Source organism: Alternaria postmessia (genome assembly GCF_024291825.1).
Source record: "Alternaria postmessia strain BMP 2775 chromosome Unknown scaffold_46, whole genome shotgun sequence".
Classification (NCBI taxonomy): Eukaryota; Fungi; Ascomycota; class Dothideomycetes; order Pleosporales; family Pleosporaceae; genus Alternaria; species Alternaria postmessia.
Window position 1 is genome coordinate 68318 of NW_026260119.1, and position 18835 is coordinate 87152.

At 53.4% G+C, this 18835-nt stretch overlaps 6 protein-coding genes across 6 annotated transcripts; 4 read left to right on the forward strand and 2 right to left on the reverse strand.

Annotated features, from left to right (window-relative positions):
• Positions 1-533: 533 nt before the first annotated feature.
• J4E82_007130 (uncharacterized protein) lies at positions 534-3748 on the reverse strand (the record flags this gene model as incomplete). Its single annotated transcript, XM_051733379.1, has 3 exons — positions 534-2506; positions 2554-3181; positions 3287-3748. The coding sequence occupies 3 exons, from the start codon at positions 3746-3748 to the stop codon at positions 534-536; spliced, it is 3063 nt and encodes a 1020-aa protein (XP_051586839.1).
• Positions 3749-4805: 1057 nt separating this feature from the next.
• J4E82_007131 (uncharacterized protein) lies at positions 4806-6983 on the forward strand (the record flags this gene model as incomplete). The annotated part of the gene is made up of 2 exons (XM_051733380.1): positions 4806-5014; positions 5069-6983. 2 exons carry the CDS (start codon positions 4806-4808, stop codon positions 6981-6983), a joined length of 2124 nt encoding a protein of 707 aa, XP_051586840.1.
• Positions 6984-7420: 437 nt separating this feature from the next.
• Positions 7421-8456, forward strand: J4E82_007132 (uncharacterized protein; the record flags this gene model as incomplete). The annotated part of the gene is made up of 2 exons (XM_051733381.1): positions 7421-7454; positions 7534-8456. 2 exons carry the CDS (start codon positions 7421-7423, stop codon positions 8454-8456), a joined length of 957 nt encoding a protein of 318 aa, XP_051586841.1.
• Positions 8457-9580: 1124 nt separating this feature from the next.
• J4E82_007133 (uncharacterized protein) lies at positions 9581-11902 on the forward strand (the record flags this gene model as incomplete). The annotated part of the gene is made up of 2 exons (XM_051733382.1): positions 9581-11599; positions 11654-11902. The coding sequence occupies 2 exons, from the start codon at positions 9581-9583 to the stop codon at positions 11900-11902; spliced, it is 2268 nt and encodes a 755-aa protein (XP_051586842.1).
• A 640-nt stretch (positions 11903-12542) lies between these two features.
• J4E82_007134 (uncharacterized protein) lies at positions 12543-14224 on the forward strand (the record flags this gene model as incomplete). Its single annotated transcript, XM_051733383.1, has 3 exons — positions 12543-12656; positions 12707-13331; positions 13380-14224. The coding sequence occupies 3 exons, from the start codon at positions 12543-12545 to the stop codon at positions 14222-14224; spliced, it is 1584 nt and encodes a 527-aa protein (XP_051586843.1).
• Positions 14225-14627: 403 nt separating this feature from the next.
• On the reverse strand, positions 14628-18552 carry J4E82_007135 (uncharacterized protein; the record flags this gene model as incomplete). The annotated part of the gene is made up of 4 exons (XM_051733384.1): positions 14628-16375; positions 16422-16538; positions 16589-18212; positions 18268-18552. 4 exons carry the CDS (start codon positions 18550-18552, stop codon positions 14628-14630), a joined length of 3774 nt encoding a protein of 1257 aa, XP_051586844.1.
• Between the last annotated feature and the right edge of the window lie 283 nt (positions 18553-18835).

Consider the following 18835-nt stretch of genomic DNA (forward strand, 5'->3'; position numbering starts at 1 on the left):
ACAATCAGGCGTGGTGAGTTCGTTTTGGCGGCACTCGAGAGATGAGGTCGCGAAACACCCCACTGGATCCAACGCCTTGGCGGCGCACGCGGGAGCTCGAGCTTTCGACCGAGATCGACGCCGCCTCCGCATCAGGTGAACCTTAGGCAGCCGCCTGTACAGTGAGAGAGCCGTACAAGAGCAGCCTCACCATAGTGAAGTTGGGAGGCAACCGCGACATGTTTCCAGAGGCATATGATGCACATCAAGGGTCCAAAAAGGGTACAACTCCGCGAGTTTAGTCAAGAAACTAATCAAGATGTATAGTTTGAGATCTAAGACCTTCCGTCTCGTCTGCTACCAACCACCCGAACTACTACAGAAGGATGACAAAGGAGATTCGTGGGCGTTCTTACCCGTAAACTGTGCTTCAGCCATACTTCCACACCAACGAAGAATTACAATTCACATAACAAAGCTCGTAGAAGTGAACATTTCCCACTGATGCCAAAAAATGATCAAACGCTCCCAAACACCCACTTCAACCTAGACTATCAAAGCCTCAGCTCTGACAGGATAGTCTGAGCCATATTCTTGTACTGCCATGTACCTCCATCCACTTTCTTAAATTGGATGCCGTGCAGCGTTAACAGCGGAACCTTGACGATCAAGATCTCGAACACAAGACTCATGCTTGAGCCCATGTCACTCTGCACATGTGTCGACGTTTCGCCCGCAGGTATTGCGCGTCGCGGTCGTCGCTCATCCCGTTCTTCGCTGCCATCAGACTCGTCGGTATTCGTATAGCTCTGGTCCGCAGGTGATGGCCGTGATCGCGATTTCGGCGTCTGCGGCGCTCGATTTTGCTCCCGGAACTCGTCACGGTCTCTATCGCCGCCGCCCATGAACCCCCCGAAGCTGATCTTCCTCTTATGGGCCCCGCTCGGCGGGGAAGCTGGCGAATCCATGGGCTTGTTCATATCAATACTGGGTGCATGTCGGCATCTAAAACCACCTTTGACTTCACTCCACTCGACCCCAAGTTGATCAAGCACCCTAATCAGATCATCCTGGATGACAGGCAGTGGCTTGGTGCTTGTCGTAGAGACGCTGAAAAGACCTTTGAGAAACACAGGCTTAACAGCGTCTGGACTTCGACTAGCTTCTGCCTGTGCTTCTGCCAGCTCTGCATCTGTCTCTTCGGGTACGTTTGCTTCCTTCGCTTGCTCTCGCTTTGCCCTCCGTGCTTGAATACTTTCTCGTCGCGCATGGCCGAGCGACTTCGCCCGCGACGCCTGCATAGGTCGCGGGCTCGATGTAAGGTCATCAGAAGCAGCATCGTTGGCTGGACGAACCTTGTGCGCACTCAGCTCGGATCTATCTGACCCACTTGTGGGAGGAGGGTTTCCAGGGTCTTCCGAAGATCGTCCACGGCGACTGAGTCGCCTCCGGAGATCAGCCGAGTTAACGCTTGTGGAGCGGCCAAGTGCTTTCAGCTTCCGAGCGGCGCTGTTGCCGCTGCCAGGAGGGGAGAGCAGTTCAGGTTGGTTATTTGCACTGTTTGTGCTCTCTGGAAGATGCGGTACAGAGCCTTCGTCACGGCCACGCGCCCTTCGAATGCTGAAGCTTTTTCTCGGTACGGAAGCTGGCGCCGGGGCAGGCTCGGCGGGACTGGAAATTGCAACGGCCGGAGTGGGTGGAGGCATAGGCTCAACGGTTCGGTCTTTGTCATGACTTCGGTACTTTCTGGTACTGAAGCGGCGTAACAGACCAACAGCGGCACCCTCCTTCTTTGGCTGTTCAGCCTGAACGTGAGGCGGCAGCACTGGGGGTGGATTGTTGAGATCCACTCTTTTCAGGCCCTCGGTGAGGTCATCCTCTCCATGTGTCCTAGCTCTCGGTCGCGACCTTCCACCTGTAGGCTTTTCGCCTGCCATCTCGTAGGCAGCTGAGTTGGTATACGCTGCCGGTGGGGGTGGAAGATCTGGCATCTTCAGTGGCTTCTCGTCTGGCTCCTGAGGCATGGCGGCAGGACCTGGGTTTGCTTCTTGTCGTTCACGGTCTCTCTTTTCTTTGACGAGGAAATAGACAGAAAGCAGAGGACTGTATGCGTTCACTGGGTCCATTCCCCGTTGGATATCTTCAGACGATGAAGCTGTCAATTGCTCCCGACTTCCAATGGAAGTGCGTCTCTTGTAGAAGTCGAACATACCCCTCTTCTTCTCTGCTTCTGGTGTTTGAGCAGTGGCCCTGCGAGCGGCTGTTCGAACCGCACGTTGATACTCCTCCGACTGGATGACATTGGTCAATTGTGTGGTAATGTATTCAGTGGTACCAAAATCGAAACCCTGCATCTTCTCGATGATCTCGCTGTCCAGGGGTAGTTGCACGGGTTCTCTGTGAGGCAGGTAGTTTTCCGGAGGACTGTTGAATCCCTTGGTAAGCCAGGGATGGCTCATGATTTCCGAGAGAGTCAATCGCTGAGTTGGGTCGGTCTGGAGCATTCTGTGGATCAGATTGCGGCATTCTGGATACGGTCAGCTTGAGAGGAGATATTGTCTTTGGACAACATACCCGCAGATAGCCATGGAGGATAGTCAACATGGCCCTTCTTAATCTTGGCGTGAAGCTGCGGCATGCTCTGGTCGTCGAACGGCACCTTGCCGCAGACGAGGACGTACAATACAATGCCGAAACTCCAGACATCAACCTCGGGGCCAGTATATTGCTTAGCCTGGAGCAGTTCTGGGGCGGCAAAGTACAGACTTCCACAGAACGTCTTTAGCTGATTTCTTGGTGAGAACAAGTTACTCAACCCGAAATCAATAATCTTGATATCACCCATCTTGCTAATAAGGATGTTCTCGATCTTAAGATCTCGATGCACAATGCTATTCCTGTGGCAGTAGTCGAGGGCACTGGCGATCTGTCGAGCGAACTTGCGCGCCTGCTTTTCCTTCAAGCGGCCGTGAGAGATGATGTAGTCGAGCATCTGCCCGCCGTTGACGAACTCGAACATCATGTACCAGTGGAAGTTCGTGCGCACCACATCCTTCATGCCGCATATGTAAGGGTGGTTCAGCAGACTGACAATGGCGGCCTCCCTGGCTGTGCGGACTTCTTTGGAGTGGTCGGCTCGTTCACGGTCGGCAGCGCTCTGGTGCTGGTCTTGGGACTGTCGGGGTACGATCTTGACGGCGGCCTACGGGTGGTTAGCACAGAGCCTTGGCTGTCATTGTGTTGCAGTATGCGCGATTAAGCGCATGCCCCTCCATGTGCCAACACGGTGACGACCAGAGATACACACCTGCTCCCCAGTCTCGGCGTTCTTCGCCAGCTTGACCTTGCCCATGCTGCCAGCGCCAATTGTCTTTCCTAGCGCCCATGTTCCTGTGCTGGGCGCGGTGATGGTGGTCCTGCGCTTGTTTACGGCCTGAGGCTGGCCCGGCCTGGCTTCGGCAGCTACGCCGTTGATGGGCATTGCGGAAGTTGTCGACGCGTCAGACGCATACCGCGAGTGGCTTCGTCTGCTGGATTCGGTGCGGGCTGGGTCTTCGCTGCGACGTGAGGGCTGCTCCTGGGCGACGTTGCTCTGCTCGTAGTCTCTCCGGGCGACGTTGGGGAGGCCGCTCTGCTGCTGATGGCGGCTGGGCGCGTGTCCAGTGGGCCGGCTCTGGGTGCTCTGGGAGCGTTGGGGTCTGTCTACGGATCTGCGCGAAGAAGAGGAAGTGCGCACGACTGCGGGCGATGATGGGGCGGCGGCCGACATGGCGAATGCTCTCTACCACGGTACGCGCAACGCAGGGAGCAGATGCAGGCCTCGATTAGCACAGACGCACAGGGCGTGGAGCGAGCGCAGAAGCGACCACCGGCAAGGCTATCGTGACAATGTGAAGAGATTACTTTGTCGCTCCTCGGTGGGTAATGCGGCGTAAGTGTACAAGAGGTTAGGGGCCGGTGGACGGTTGTGGTCGCGAAACTTGGCACAGGCGGCTGCGTGTTGGGTGTGCGTCTGTCTGGACGTATGCAGGTCCCAGGGCAGCCAGCACCGGGTTACAGCAGATGAGCAGATGCAGGATCCAAGTCGAGGACAGCATGTATTACGGCCAACGCGAGCTTGTGTGTTGTTTTGTTCATGTCTATTTCCGGTTCGAGGCCAAACGCGATAGCTCCCTCCTTCCACGCCTAGCTCGTCTACCAATACCGCGCCAGGTTGGGCCGATACGGTGGGGTAGGTACAGCTTCGGGGCCATGCATTCATCCTGGCTTTCACCCCATCTACATGCCTATACCCTTCGTCTTCGAGACAAAGACAGCATCGCCTCCTGACGCCTTCGTCTCCAGAACATTGTGTTGCTGGCGCCATATCAGGGTCCCTGGCCTTAGCCGCGATACCAACCATGCTTTTATGCTCATTAGGCCCAAAGACCCAGGCGCGGCACGACATCATCGGGCCCACTCTAGCTCACTAACTCGTTAGTTCAACGGCAGTCAAGTCGACAAGAGCTGAGCAATGTGCGGTGAAAGCCATCTATTGTAGGCTTCGAGTCTGGTAGAGCTGTGCACTGCCTGCTTCGGGGCGCATGCAATTCATAGCTCTTACATACCTCGTGGCTGCATTTAGTTGGGTAGACTAACCTAGCCAATGAGACGGCGGCTGATTAGTCACCTACCCGCCCGCTTGCTCGTGATCGCGCGCTCCAACTTTCCTTCGCTTGACTATAGGGCAGACCAAGTCCATCAGATGCAATAGTCAATTTCTGTATAGAAGAAACTGACTCGCCACCAATTACCACGAATTACGCGACCCTGTTCCTGCCGTTACAATGGCATACAAGCGGCCGCGCGCGCCTTCTCCAACCAACGCCCAAAAGCGTTCTCGCGGCGGACAAACAGCCTACATATCCCTTGGCACCGAGCTCCCTGATGAAGATGGAGATGACGGGGCTTTCGTCCCTGTGTGGAAGCAAACTGTAACAGACGAGAAGGGTAGAAGGAGGCTTCACGGCGCATTCACTGGAGGTTTCAGTGCAGGGTAAGTTTCCGAGCCACACCTTCCACGAACGTAAGACTTCTTGACTATGCTAAGATACTTTAATACAGTTGGATCTAAAGAAGGATGGACCCCGAAAACGTTCGTTTCCTCCCGCGCAAACCGCAACAAAGACCAGCCTAGTGGTCAAGCCCAGCGAGCCGAAGACTTCATGGACGAGGAAGATCTGGCGGCAGCAGCAGAGTCACGGCAGCTAGAGACTGCGCAAAACTTCGCTGGTATAGGCGAAGCTGGACGCGCGAACGACGATGGACTTTTCGGCCTCTTCGTAACTCAGGAAGAGACAATGGGAGTGAAGCTCGCGCAGAAGATGGGCTGGCGACGAGACCAGGGCATTGGTCGCAAAGTGCGCCGAAATGCCGACCTTGAAGATGGTGCATCCGGTTCCAAGGACGAGTCAGCTCATATGTTTGCACCCCAAGATGCTCGGATCATGACCTTGCCACGAGAAGAGGTCCGTCGCAAAGGCTTGGGATACACATCAGAAGCCCGCTTGGGCGTTGTAGAGGAAAACGCTGGGGACCAGTCATCCAAGTTCGACCTGCACTATCTCGAAGGTCCGAAGAAGGCATCAACCGTAAAGAAGCCCGGGCTGAAGAAATCTTCTTTTGGGGTTGGTGTGCTCAACGACACTGGTTCTGACGACGAAGATCCTTACGAACTGGGCCCAAAAATTACGTTCAATAAGACCATAGGCAAAGAGAAGAAAGTGAAGAAGCCCAGCAAGTTCGCCAAAGCAGGAGCGGGAGAAAAGGTTGTCTTTGTTCCGAAGAAGAGTTCGTCGAAGGCTTTGGTCTCGCTAAGCAGGCCATCTATAGATGGAAGATCTCCGTTACCTGGTTTCATGTTTGCGACTGGTCTCACAGACACTACAGGCAAGCCTAAATATCCTCCGCCGAAGATACCACCCGGCTGGAAATCTTCCAAAAGCGCCACTCCAACTTCGGAATCGAAAGAGTATCAATCCGTAGCCGACGCGGCGAAAGCATCAACACTGGATGCAAAGGGTCGTTCAGCACTCTTGGGTGAGAAGGCTTTGCCCGGAAAATCCATTTTCGACTTCATACCCAAAGAAGCTCGAGACCGTCTGGCTGCAGTATCCGGTAGGGCTGATCTACCCCAAGGCTTGGGAGAGGCTGCTCCTGAAGGGCATTTACCTGCGAACAAAGCCCAAGCAAAGGATCTGTGGGGCCTTGTGCCCAAACTCGAGAAGAGCGTGGCAGCTGCGGCGCTGGCCAAGGGGGCGACTGGCTGGATGCCATACGAGGAGGATAAGGCGAAGCGTGCACGCTATGTTAGCTTTTTAGAGTTGAAAGCAGGACTGAAAGAAGATTTGCCAAATCGAAACGATGGCGTATCAACCACAGATTGGGTCAAGGAGCTGCAGGAGTTTGCACATGCTGCAGAGGTGTTCAAGCCTACGACTGGCATCATGGCATCCCGGTTCACGTCTTCCTCGTCGTCTACCCTGAATGGGAGTGGTAGTGGAGCAGCGACTGACAACCTTCTACGACAACCAGCCGCAAAGCCAGAGGATCCTGCAGAGCAGGCTGCAAAGCTAGGCATGTACGGCCCAATGACTCGAAGCAGCTTTCCCTTTTATCCGTCACGACTCTTGTGCAAGCGCTTCAACGTCAAGCCTCCGCCAGACATGCCACCTGAGTTTGATGCTGGTGAAAACCACTTCAAATCCCAGACGGAGGAAGCCGTGTCTAAGTCAGCCATGGAGAAATTGCAGCACGAGTTCTTGACTAATGGTCCTGCTCTTCAGCGACCTGCCTGGATGGGGCAAACGCCCGAAGCCTCTACTCCTCCTGCTGCTGCTACAGCTACTCAAGAGGGCAAACATGCAGTTGTGGACGTGGAGAAAAACGATGCTCTATCCACCGAACGTGCCTCCGAAGATGTTTTCAAAGCCATCTTCGGAGACGATGATGACGACGAGGACTAAGCCTGGAGGACATGCCATACTTAGAACTATTGTACTCATGTAATATTCACACTACTACTGTTTTACTCTTACCGAAAGATTACTGACAAGACATGCATGCTGACCAGTCTTTGCCAATTACAAGTAAAAAGTCGTAGACATACAGCCGACGAGAAAGTGCCCATTTTCATAGTCTTCAAGTTGATGTTGAACGTAGCAGCTTTGATAGGCGCGGACGCCAGACCCAGGCGAAGAGATGGTGCCTCGGCGTACCGACACGCCGGTGCTCGGAACATGTATTCAAAACGTCATGCACTTTTTCGCGACACGAGTTTGGCTGACCCGATACTACCCCATCTTATACTGATATCCACGGCCATTTTCCAGGGCTATTACGATGATGCGTAGTGCAGCTTTGACACTCTTCATATAGCAATTGAACATTTGAAGGCGCGGCAATGTCAGATGGCGGAAAGCGCTCGTCGTCTTACTGTAAGTGCAGAGGCATTGGGCGTAATTGCTATTGCATTTCAGGGACCGGTGGGATCATAGTTGTTAATAAGCAATGCAGTCCACTTTTTCGCTGGATTAAACTCAGGTGTTCTATCTGCAGTCCTTCTCCAACCCGCCGACCTCCTCAAGACCCGCGTCCAACAATCGCGCTCGAGCACACTTTATGGAACCATCCAGTCGATAGCCAGCGGACCGAACCCGATACGTCAATTCTGGAGGGGTACACTACCGAGCACTTTACGCACGGGATTCGGATCTGCCATATACTTTTCGAGTCTCAATGCATTGCGGCATAGGGCGAGTCTGGTCGCAGCGGGCAGCGGCGATGCGGCAGTGAGGGGAGCGGAGCACTCAAGCTCTCTACCAAAACTGAGCAATACCGCAAATCTGGCAACTGGTGCCTTCGCGCGGACATGGGCAGGCTTCATCATGATGCCGATTACCGTTTTGAAAGTGCGGTACGAGAGTAATCTGTACTCGTACAATTCGCTCTTCACAGCATCAAGAGACATCTTCCGAACGGAGGGACTCAAGGGCTTCTTTGCTGGTTTCGGCGCAACAGCCGTCCGCGATGCACCATACGCGGGGCTCTACGTTCTATTCTACGAGCAGTCGAAGAGGAAGCTTTCCAGTCTTGCAACCAAGATTGAGGAAACTTCCGGCACATCCACCAAGCTTTCTTCCAGTACATCCGCAGGCATCAATTTTGTTTCTGGTGTTGCAGCCGCAGGGCTGGGAACGACTGTCACGAATCCCTTCGATGCCATCAAGACGCGGATACAATTAATGCCTGACCGCTACGTGAATATGGTACAAGCAAGCAAGAAGATGCTTGTGGAGGAGGGTCTACGGAGCTTGTTCGATGGACTTGGTATCAGGATTGCGAGGAAGGCAATGAGCAGTGCGCTTGCCTGGACTGTGTACGAAGAACTGATTCGACGAGCGGAGAGCTTGAAAGAAGTCGTCGAGGAAAAAATATGATCATGAAGCATACGATGTTTGCATAGCTGGCGTTGGCCGGTGCTGAAAATTGGCTAGATACCTCTCCGCTCACATTGAGTTGTTCAAACGAAATGACGATCTGCTGTCAATGTCTTCCGCGGAATGCCTATATGGTCCAGATTCGCAAGGTCCGCACCATCTGCAGCAAACCATATGTTAGGCCATCCAGACCGCCGATAATGAGTGGTAAGTTGTGGCTGAACTTGGACTATGTCTATGCGGGACGATCTTGGGGGCAGCTCTAACCGAAAACGCCCATCCCGGACACATGAAGGCTTACTCCGATGAAAGCTGGAAGTGGTCACAACACCTCGGTGGGTCGCACGCGAGCGTCACTGTTTCATGAGGCGCTTCTCGTGCAAATATGTGTCTTGGAGCGTATAAAGAGGGAAATATGCAGGTAGCGAAAACGTACAAAGCGATGACATCCAACGATTTTGGGAGATAACAGCACTGTAAGGCCGACCAATTTCACCAAGCTGTCACGGTGTTGCGACCCCCGCGGCTAAGAGAGGAAAGAGGTCTTAAGCGCCTTGGTTAGTATACCAGTTTTCGACGTGCCCCACCAAACCATCACCATCTCGCGCCGCTAAAGACTGAAGGATGCAGAACAAAATGGTCGCAAACATCGCACACGACAGCATTACAACGTCGCAGAGCGGAGCGCGGGTGTGTGGACGGCAGTCTGGACTGACGCCCGCAGATAGACATGCACCACAGGCTGATGTGTGTTCAGCAGACCCGCGCATGAGAAACCCCGGCCTCAGCCCTGGCGGCAGCTGCCTGATGACTAGCTGCATCGCGAGCATTTCAGCCCCCAAATGCACCATGAGGGCGGGTTCCTTCAAATTCCACTGCAGCCGCACTTTCGTGCTGACAATTTCTTGCGTTCTTACGTTATCTACTGTTTGATACCGTGTCACATCTGCTTCTGTGCCGCCCCTCAGTGTCTGTTCCATCACCCCGCCCTGCGCCGTTCACGCCGCAGCTGAGACCAGACACAAAGAATTTGAATTGATTGCTCTGTCTTGTGATCTCTTTATCATTGAACGGTATACATACTTTGTTTGAACCTCCTCGAATTCCCAACTCATACGCCCACCATGCCGCTGGCAAAGGAGTGGGACAGTTACGAAGAGGACGAGTGGTATTCCAAAACTACGAAGGACCACCTGAACATCCGTCATGTTCATCCTCCAGCATCCAAAACCCCGCCCCGGAGAACTGTGGATGATGCGCATTATCGTCCCGACTATGCTCGCCACACAACCGAGTACCTGGCCCCAGAAGTGCATTACACGACCGGTCTCCATAGGACCCGCTCACAAGGTCACGCGCCCGCCCCCAATGTGACAATCTACAACACCAGTCACTTGGACAATGATAGCCGACCAGTTTTGCGCTCTGAGCAGAAGGGCCCAGAGGTCAGTCGCGGTCGACGCGAACAGAAGATGCCTGGTGCATTTGAGGATTTGGAGGATGAGATCGCTGGGTTGAGGGCAGATCTAAAGAAGGAACACCGTTCGCGCTCTAGGCACGAGTACCATGAACGCCAACGCTCTCCAGAGCCCAACTATGCGGACAAGATCAAGTTGACACTCGCTGAGCAACGCCTCAAAGATCTTGAAGATAAGCTTGAGAGAGAGCGGCAGGAGCGATACCATCATCACTCTCCAGACCGTAGCTACGAGGACAAGATGAAACTGGCGCTCGCGCAACAGCGACTACGAGACTCTGAAAAAGAACTCGAGAGGGAAAGACGTCATCATTCGCCAGATCACGGCTACGAAGACAAGGTGAACTTGGCACTGTCGCAACAGCGACTCCGAGAAGCTGAAGAGAAACTCGAAAGGGAACGACGAGAGGAGGAAATGGATAGACGGGCGGAACTGGTAAGACGCAGGGTGGAGCTTGACTTCATCCAGGATAGAAGAGAGCGCGAGGCAGAAGAGGATAGGATCAAGAGGGCAGAGGAGAGTATGCGTCGCGACTGGGAGCTGCAGCGAACGAAGGAAGAACGAGATCGCGAACGACGCGAGGTCGAAGAAGAGAAGAAGCGTGCTTCTATCATCGCCGAAAACAGGGCAAAGATGTCTAGAGAGCAAAGAGAGGCCGAAGAACAACGCGACAGGCTTCTGGCTAAACTAGAAAGGGAGCAGAGAGATCAGGAGGACGAACGCAAGCGGATTCTTGCTGAAAGCAAGATGAAGCAAGCCAGAGAGCAACAGCGGGCCGAGGAGGAACGTGAGAAGCTCCTAGCCAAGATAGAGAGGGAGCAAAGGGAGCAGGATGATGAACGCAAACGAATACTTGCTGAGGCCAAGTTAAAGCAAGCGAGGGAGCAACGAGAGGCCGAGGAACAACGTGAGAAGATCCTGTCTGAAATGGACAAGAAGAAAAAGCGAGAGCAAGAAGAACGCCAGCGCATCATCGACGAGAACACTGCCAAACTTGAGAAGGAAGCGCGTGAGCGTGAGCTCAAGGAGAAGGCCATGGAACAAGAGCGCAAGCGCATCATCGCCGAGAACGAAGCCAAGGTAGCTAAGCAGGCCCAAGAGGCAAAAGAAGCTCAAGAGCGTGCTGTCCAAGAGTATCAGCGAAAGAAGGCCAAGGAAGAGGCCGAAGCTCAAGCAGAGCATGACCGTATCATCTTCGAGTACGAGCGTAAGAAGGTCTTGGATGCCGAGAAGGAAAAGAGGGCACGAGACGAACTCATGATGAAGATCAGACTTGAAGAAGAAGCAAAGAAGCAGAAGGACAAAGAGGAGTACGACGCCTTTATGCGAAAGCAAAAAGCACAAGAAGAAGAGGACAAGAGGAAGAAAGAGGAACAAGAGAAGGAGCTCGAAGAGACGATGCGCAAGAGGCTCTCTCAGTTCGGCTTCCAAGATAACCAGATCCAGGCGCTTGTCCACCCTGAGAGGGAAAGACACCTACAAGCAGGCATGATGCCCAACCATCCCATGCATCAAATTGCACCTCCCCCTCCCCCACCTCCACAGCACCACCATCACCATCAGATTGCCATTGCACCTCCACCGCCGACATACGCCAAGATCCACAGGAGTCATCTTGATGTTGAGACGCTGCACTACTACGACATCCCATATGAATACGATGTGGTAAGTCTTGACCAACTGACATGATGCGAAATCAAGTGCTGACAATTGCGGTAGAACCCAGAGTACATCATCGTCCTCCGGGAAATGTCCCAACGCGAGACTGACATTCTCTTCGAGCACACTCGTCGTCTCCGCACCGGCCATGGTAGCAAGCTGTTCATAGAATCAGAGGGTCGTGATAGCAGGGGCAAGAAGGAATACGCTTTTGTGAGGAAGAAGTCTAGGTCTCGCTCCAGGAGTGTTGTTGGTGCCTCGTCGTCAAGTAGGACGAACGTCAGCTTGGGGGAGATGTTCTTCAGGTAGGATGAGATTGGGAAGGGCTGTGCAAGGACGGGTTTCGCTGGTCAGTGAGTGTCTGTGTGGTGTTGGATTTTACGATTGCTCTTTTCTAAGATATACCAATCCTCCCTCCTGTCTTGGATACATTTACATAGGTACTTCAGCTCAGTCTCTTACTCTTGTTTGGATAGGCGTTTGACTTTTTTCGGAAACGCGACCACGACATATGCAATACGTTCTATCTCAGTTCTCTGCAGCAATGTGTGCCATCTTGTGCGTGTTTGTGCGTCTCAACGGCTTCGAGCTCTTCACCGGTCTTGTGCTACCTCATCACAGCTGTCCACTGACGGAAGAGAGCGTGTTAAATTTTAAAACTATTCCGGCATCATGCCGTGCGACGCACGTATGGGAGATGCGATTCCGCCGGTCGCGGTCCAAAGGGTGACAAGAGAATGGCGGAGCACGTGCTTGTTCGTCATGGCTGTCGCTGGCATCTGACGCGTGGGGCGACGTTCGGTCCGTATTAGTGAGTGAGCCTCGGCTTCTGATCATGGTCGGGACATGACGAGCAGTCGCCGCAGCTCAACTCTCCGACAATCTTCCTCACACTTCCTTTAGAGCATGCGTTGATACCCCTCGTGCTTTTGTTCTTATTTGATTCAATATGGCCGACGCGCTTTGCGGGCCTTCCAACGCCCTTCAGAATTTCCAGAAACATACTACCGTCGATCGGACACTGCAACAGGATCGCCTGGTCGGCAGACATTCACCAGCCCAAGTATGTAATCAAACCCGAGGCTTGCATTTGCACAATCTAACTGACAGCAGGGCTTCAGATCATCACCGGGACTAAATGCAGGCGCACTAGACTCCGAGTTCGATGCATTTCAAGCCGGTCGACCAGTGCCGGCGCACGACTTCCAACACTTCGATCCGCGATTCGCACAACCTCCTCCTCCTCCTCCTCAGTTTGCGCAATCCCCACAGGCACCCGACTGGGCTGCTGACTTCCAGCGCTTGAACGTCAGCAGCCCACCTCCACAGACGTTCCAGCAGCAGCGACCGCAGCCAGCGAACGCGGCATCAGCATGGCATCAGGACTTCCTGAGGCAGCAGGCCCCGGTCGCGCAGGCGCCTGCCTTGCAGCAGAACACATATGGAGGCATGTCGGGATATAACATGGGTGGATTCGGTGGACAGGCATACATGCAGACACCGAATTTCCAGAACGCCCAGGTATCCGAGGTTGCACAAGGAAAGCAGCGCGCCCAAGACGACGTTCCCGCCTTCGACGAGGCGGCCTTTGAACGAGCGTTTGCGCAGGCGCAACAAGACATGATGGAGGTCGCAGAAGCAGAGCAAGTACACACACAGCCAGCGCAAGAGGCGCTGGACCTAGACCGGCCGGGTGAGATGGATCCTCTTCTTCAACGGATACGAGAAACGCGGCCAGGTGTGTAGTGTCCGTCAAACATGCTACGAGTGCTGACTGTGTCTCTAGCTGTCTACTCTGCCATCCAGGTCTGGAGCGAAACTGGTCTCGGACGAACCGACGAAGCGGTAACATACCTCCAAAACATGGAGAACATGGAACGGACCGGTACTTTGGTGCAAGACGCAAACGAGGGGAGATGGATCGTCGACTCTCTGCAAAGAATTGTAAATCGCGACGCCCCTCAGGAAGTCAAGACCCGAGCCGAGAAGCTCATCACGGCAATCAACCAACGCCTCATGTCACAGTACCCACTGGGCTCACGGGTGCTGATGAGCGAAGAGCAGATATGGCAAGACCTGGAAGCAGCAGGCTACATGAGGACACCAGAGCCGATAATGCAACGGATGGAGCAAAGACCTGAGGAAGAGCAGAAGCAAGAACAACCCCCGAAGAACGACGATGACGAGATGGCGGCAACAGCAGGTCGACTGCTAGAGCGCGTTGCAGACAACACAAGCGAGAAGTTTCAAAACTCCCAGTTCCTCGGGCTCATGCGTCGTCTACGAGACCGTGAAGTAAGAGTGCAAGAAGACAAGATTGTCGAAGTCGATGGGGCCCAACAGCAGACTGGAAACACCACGTCCACAGCACAGGTCAACATCCACCAACAACCATTGTCACAATTCCACCAACAACAACAACCTCCATCCACAACGCAAATCCCCCCAATCGACCCCACAATCCTCTCCCACGCGGCCACCGACTTCGAACAACCAATCTATTCGGGCGATGAACCACCACAGTATGCCCACACTCCTCCCCTAGCACCTATCAGTGAGGAGTCCCTAATAACTGATGAGATTTCAGAACAATATAGATACTACAACATTAATGCCGCGTACCACCGCTGAGGGGGAGACTACACTGCGGATACCACGTCACGAGCAGGATGAAGATCTATATCGGAATGAAATCCCGGGGAGGGACCCGGTGACGCAGGTTAGGGGCTCTGGATAGGCTACTTCATGAAGAAGTGATGGGCACGGCAGAGTACGAAGGTCTGTGCGACTCCATCTAGAGCACTTGGGCGTTTGAGGAGGGGGGTTTAAGCCCTATGGTTGGGCTGGATCATTGAGTCAAATCATGGTGTCAGAAGATTTGCACCCTGATGCAGTGCACAGAGGGAGCCTGTTTATCATGAGTTTGACTGGCATTGCCTGCGTATAGAAGAAAGCATGATTTCTACACCTCCAAGCTACTTTCACTTTACTCGTCCACGTGTCCTACTCCTCTCACACCAGTGCCTTGTACTACTTACTCTACCTTTCCTCCCTCTTCTCCCTTCCATCCATCCTCAGGCACCCAAATCCCCACCCCCTTCTTATCTAACCTCATCCCTTCCGTTCCCTGCACCTTCAACGTCTTGTTAAAGTAACGGTCCGTGACCTTTAGGTTCGGGGTAATCCAATCGCCCTCCACATTCGACAGTAAATTGTATCGCACAGTCTGTCGACTCATAGGCAACAGATGCAAAGTCCGTAGTTTAGGTCCGCTAAAGCCAAAGTCCTCGCTAGCTTCCATGGCAAGTTCAAAGGTGAGGAAGTGCATAGTCGGATTCTCGAGCACATAGTCGAGGTGGATGAGTGAGAGGATCGTGGGTGAGAGGTGGGAAGAAGCGAGGACACGAGGTTCAGAAGACGGGATTTGGATGCGTGGAATAGGCAACGAGGACGTGACTGGGGAGGCAAGTGGATCGGAAGTGCGTTTCCATGTGATGTTGAGAGTGGTGTCAAGAGCGGTCGAACGACGTTCTTCTAGATTATTTTTTCGGATATCCAGGCTGAAGCCCCATTCGCTGAGGATCTGGGGTTCCATGGCTGTTTCTTCGATATTAAATTCCTTTGTCACGTCGCAGGTTGCGCCGCCGTGGATGCTGTGTACTTCGACCGCTAGGTCGCTGACAACAAGCTGTTCGTCGGCAAAGGACGCGACTTTCGCTCGTAGACCCCATTTCTGTGCTATACCAAATGCATCAGGCGACTCAGGGTTGACGTTGCTTTCTGCTTCTTGTAGCTCGAAATAGCTGGGCCATGGATCAGGGTGTACACGTGCGTTTAGATCATAACTTGCTTCGAAGGGAGCGTTGAATACGAGATCTGCGACCATGATCTTGGAGATGGGTATATCGCGGTCGCTGAGGACATGATATAGCACTTTGACTTCCAAGGCATAGTCTGCTGGATCCGCAGGTGCAGTGAAGCGAATCCTCTCCGTTGTTCTTGCTCCTTGGGCTAGTTTTCCCACTACATGCCCTGGAAGATCCACATCCGTAGACCCGTCGAGCGCAGGCGGAACCTCCTTCATTGGTGACTCTGCTGGACGCTCGAGCCATGTATAACTCAGAGTATCTTTGGACCGGCCCAGTAGTCGCACCTCGAGAACAGCCTCAGTGTCTTCCTCTTCTTGGTTCAGAATCTCTATTGCCAACGTTACTGACTCATCTGTGTAGTACTGATTGCGAACGTCCGGCAAATTGATCTCCATCTTGGGCGGTTTGGGTAGTATGTGAACAGACATGCCAGATCCATGTTTCAGCGATCTTGACTTGATTTTGGCATCTGACTTGATCCACCACATGGGACGAGTTGGAGTTTCCGGGTCCGTGTCTGAACAAGCAAGTTCAAACTTTTCTGTGGTTACACCGAAGACGCATGCCGCAATATCGACATCTCCCGACTCACGGAGGACAAGTGGGAAGCTGTACACCTTTGTCTGCCCAGGGTGGAGCGTCAGGTCAGCTGTTCCAGCCCAACGTGGTTTTCCAGTAGCGGAATGGGTTTCCTCTAACGTGCAAGAGTACATTGTTGAGGCACTCCCGGAAGAATTTCCATCGGCATCATGAGTCAGCCGGACCTCAGCCAAGCCTCCGTTGAACTGGTATTGTATGAACGACAAGGTGACTGGAGCAGAACCTGGTCGAGCATTCGAGGTCATTGCGAGCTGTGAGCGTAGTGGTTCACCCACATTACCCTCTGCTTCGGCAAAAGCAAAGCTTGTTGACACTGCCATATCAGTGTTGCGTCATTCTGACAAGAGTTCCGTACTTACAGGGAGATATGTGGTCTTTGGCATTCAGACTCACGCTCACCTTGTCAGCTGCTGCGTCTGAGAATACGTCCAGACATGTCATCAAATCGTATTTGTATTTTGTCTTGCCAGGAATTGCTGGTTGATGTTAGTCAGTGATGTTATACAGAGAGCAGAAGAATACCAACTTTGACTGTAAAGTTCCCATTCCGTTGCAACATATGTTTCTCGGTCTTGTGTTCGCAGCGCACATTCATGTAGGGCCCATACTACTTCTGAGGCTAGGCTCCACCAACCTTCTTTTCGCCAAGCCATCGTCTCCCAGAGTGGTCGTAGTACTTTCAAGGCATCGTCAAATTTCCTTACGTGTAGCAGTGTCCGAGCCACCTCAAGTTGCATCTGGTCTACCTTCCGATGCTGTCCCCGAGCCTTGAACTCGGCGATCGCGTCGTTCAGCTTGGCTGAGATGTCTTTCCAATGCTCAAATCCATTACCAATACCTGGGACCGGGTACTCTTCATGCGGATGCGGTACGAGATAGTGATCGTATATCTGGTTCCGAGCGGAAACTTTAGCAGCAGGCGACATTCCCGGCGGCGTTCGGTCCTCTTCTGGCATCTCCCTGGCAAGAATGTAACGCTTCTTTGCATGATCACTGGCAATCTTATGCCAATATCCAGCATGATGTAGCAATTCCCATGGCGGCAGTCTTTCTCCCACTGGAAACTGTTTCTCGGGCTGAGAGTACAACGCACCCGGGAAGTCTATCAAGGGATCTGGATCTGACGAAGGATCCCTTATCTTGAAGATCGGCAATTCTGTTCGCCTAACAATCTCAGCCATGGCTTGGGCCCATGTAGACTCCCAGGCTTGCCAACCGTAGTTATTACTACCCTTGCCCCGGCGATCGAGCACGTCTTGTAGTCTGTACTTGTATCTCAACCATGACTGGACAGCGGAGGTAGGGAAATTGTTCCATAGCTGGCACCGAATGTGTCGCAGTGCGATGACATCTGCTAACAAGCGGATCTCATCCCACCGTGGAGACCAACTCGCCGTGGTTTCAAACAAGCCTTCGGCACCGAACAAGGCTTCCAAAGCAGTACTGTAGTGCCGCTGCGCAGCATCCATCTCCTGGCGGAATTCGGCCAGTATACCCAGCTTGAAGTCATAACGAACACCCCACCCGGGATATGACAGCGTTTGTGATGTTCCGCGTGTAGGTGGAGCTGTTGGTGGAGGGATCGTGCCTCGTCCCTTCTTCCTTCGCGCATGCTTGGTAAGGTCTCGGTAGTATTCGACGCAAACGGGTTGCAGTATGGCCAGAATGGATGTAACGAAGGCTTGGAGTTCGACACGCGATGTTCTTGGAGGCAAGAAGAAGAGCGAATTTTTTGGATCCAGGCCAGTAGCCCGCCGTATCACGGCCAATCGATCCTCGATATCTGGCGCCTCGATGATGGTCTTATCACTCAGTAACACGACGACGTATCTTGTGCGATAGTCCGACTTTTGTATCTGACCCTTGATCTTGTTGATGTCCGTCTTCAGCTGATTATCGTGCAGGCTGTTTGTGATGGGATCAGTGGTGAAGTTGAAGAAGGAGATGAATACGGAGGGTACGTAGTGCTGGTGCTTTGCGACCCAGGCAGGAGCGATTACACCGTCGGGGAAGGAGGGAGATGCTGGGGAGAGGGGTGATATGGGCGAATGCAGGACCCACGATGTCGCGGCTGCGATTGTGGGGCTGCCTGGAGGAGTTGTTTCGGAGTTTGAGGGCGCATCTGCCTTTTTCGGTGGCAGTTGGAAGTTCTAGCAAACATCAGCCCATGGCTCCTTCCCGTGGCATGTTCGCAGGCGCCTGTACCCTTCCTACACTCCGTATTCTGAAGCCATGTGTGATGCCTCGACGGCTGAAGTCGCGCGCATTCCAGGGCGCGCTGGTGCCGTCGGCGCTCAAGAACTCTTGGAGTAGCTCATTTGCGCGGTCGCCATCTACGGGCGGGATATCTGAGCTGATGCTTGTGACAGCTCGACCAGGAAGCACATGTTGGACCGATGGAGGGGGGTCGACTTCTTTGCTAGTCGCTAGGCCCGAGAGGACAATAAAGGGTAGGTTATGGACTACAAAGTCGGATGGGTATGCGTCCATATCTCTACGCGCGCGCAAGTTATCGCTCCATGGGGACAGTGGCAGCTACAGTGGGGGAGGGCGGCGGAGGTGGTGCGGAATGGGATTTGCTCGTCGCACGCAAGACAGCAAAGCCGGGTGCAAGATTTGGCACAAGTCGTCTCGAATTGGCGGAAGTAGACGTGTTTGTGGGATGTGAAGACACTGTCAAGACTGCTGGCGGGTCTATGTCATGGGCCGTCGACACATGCCTAGGTGTGCTAATCGCGGGAGGGATGACGCTAGCCTGAACCCTGTCATGGAT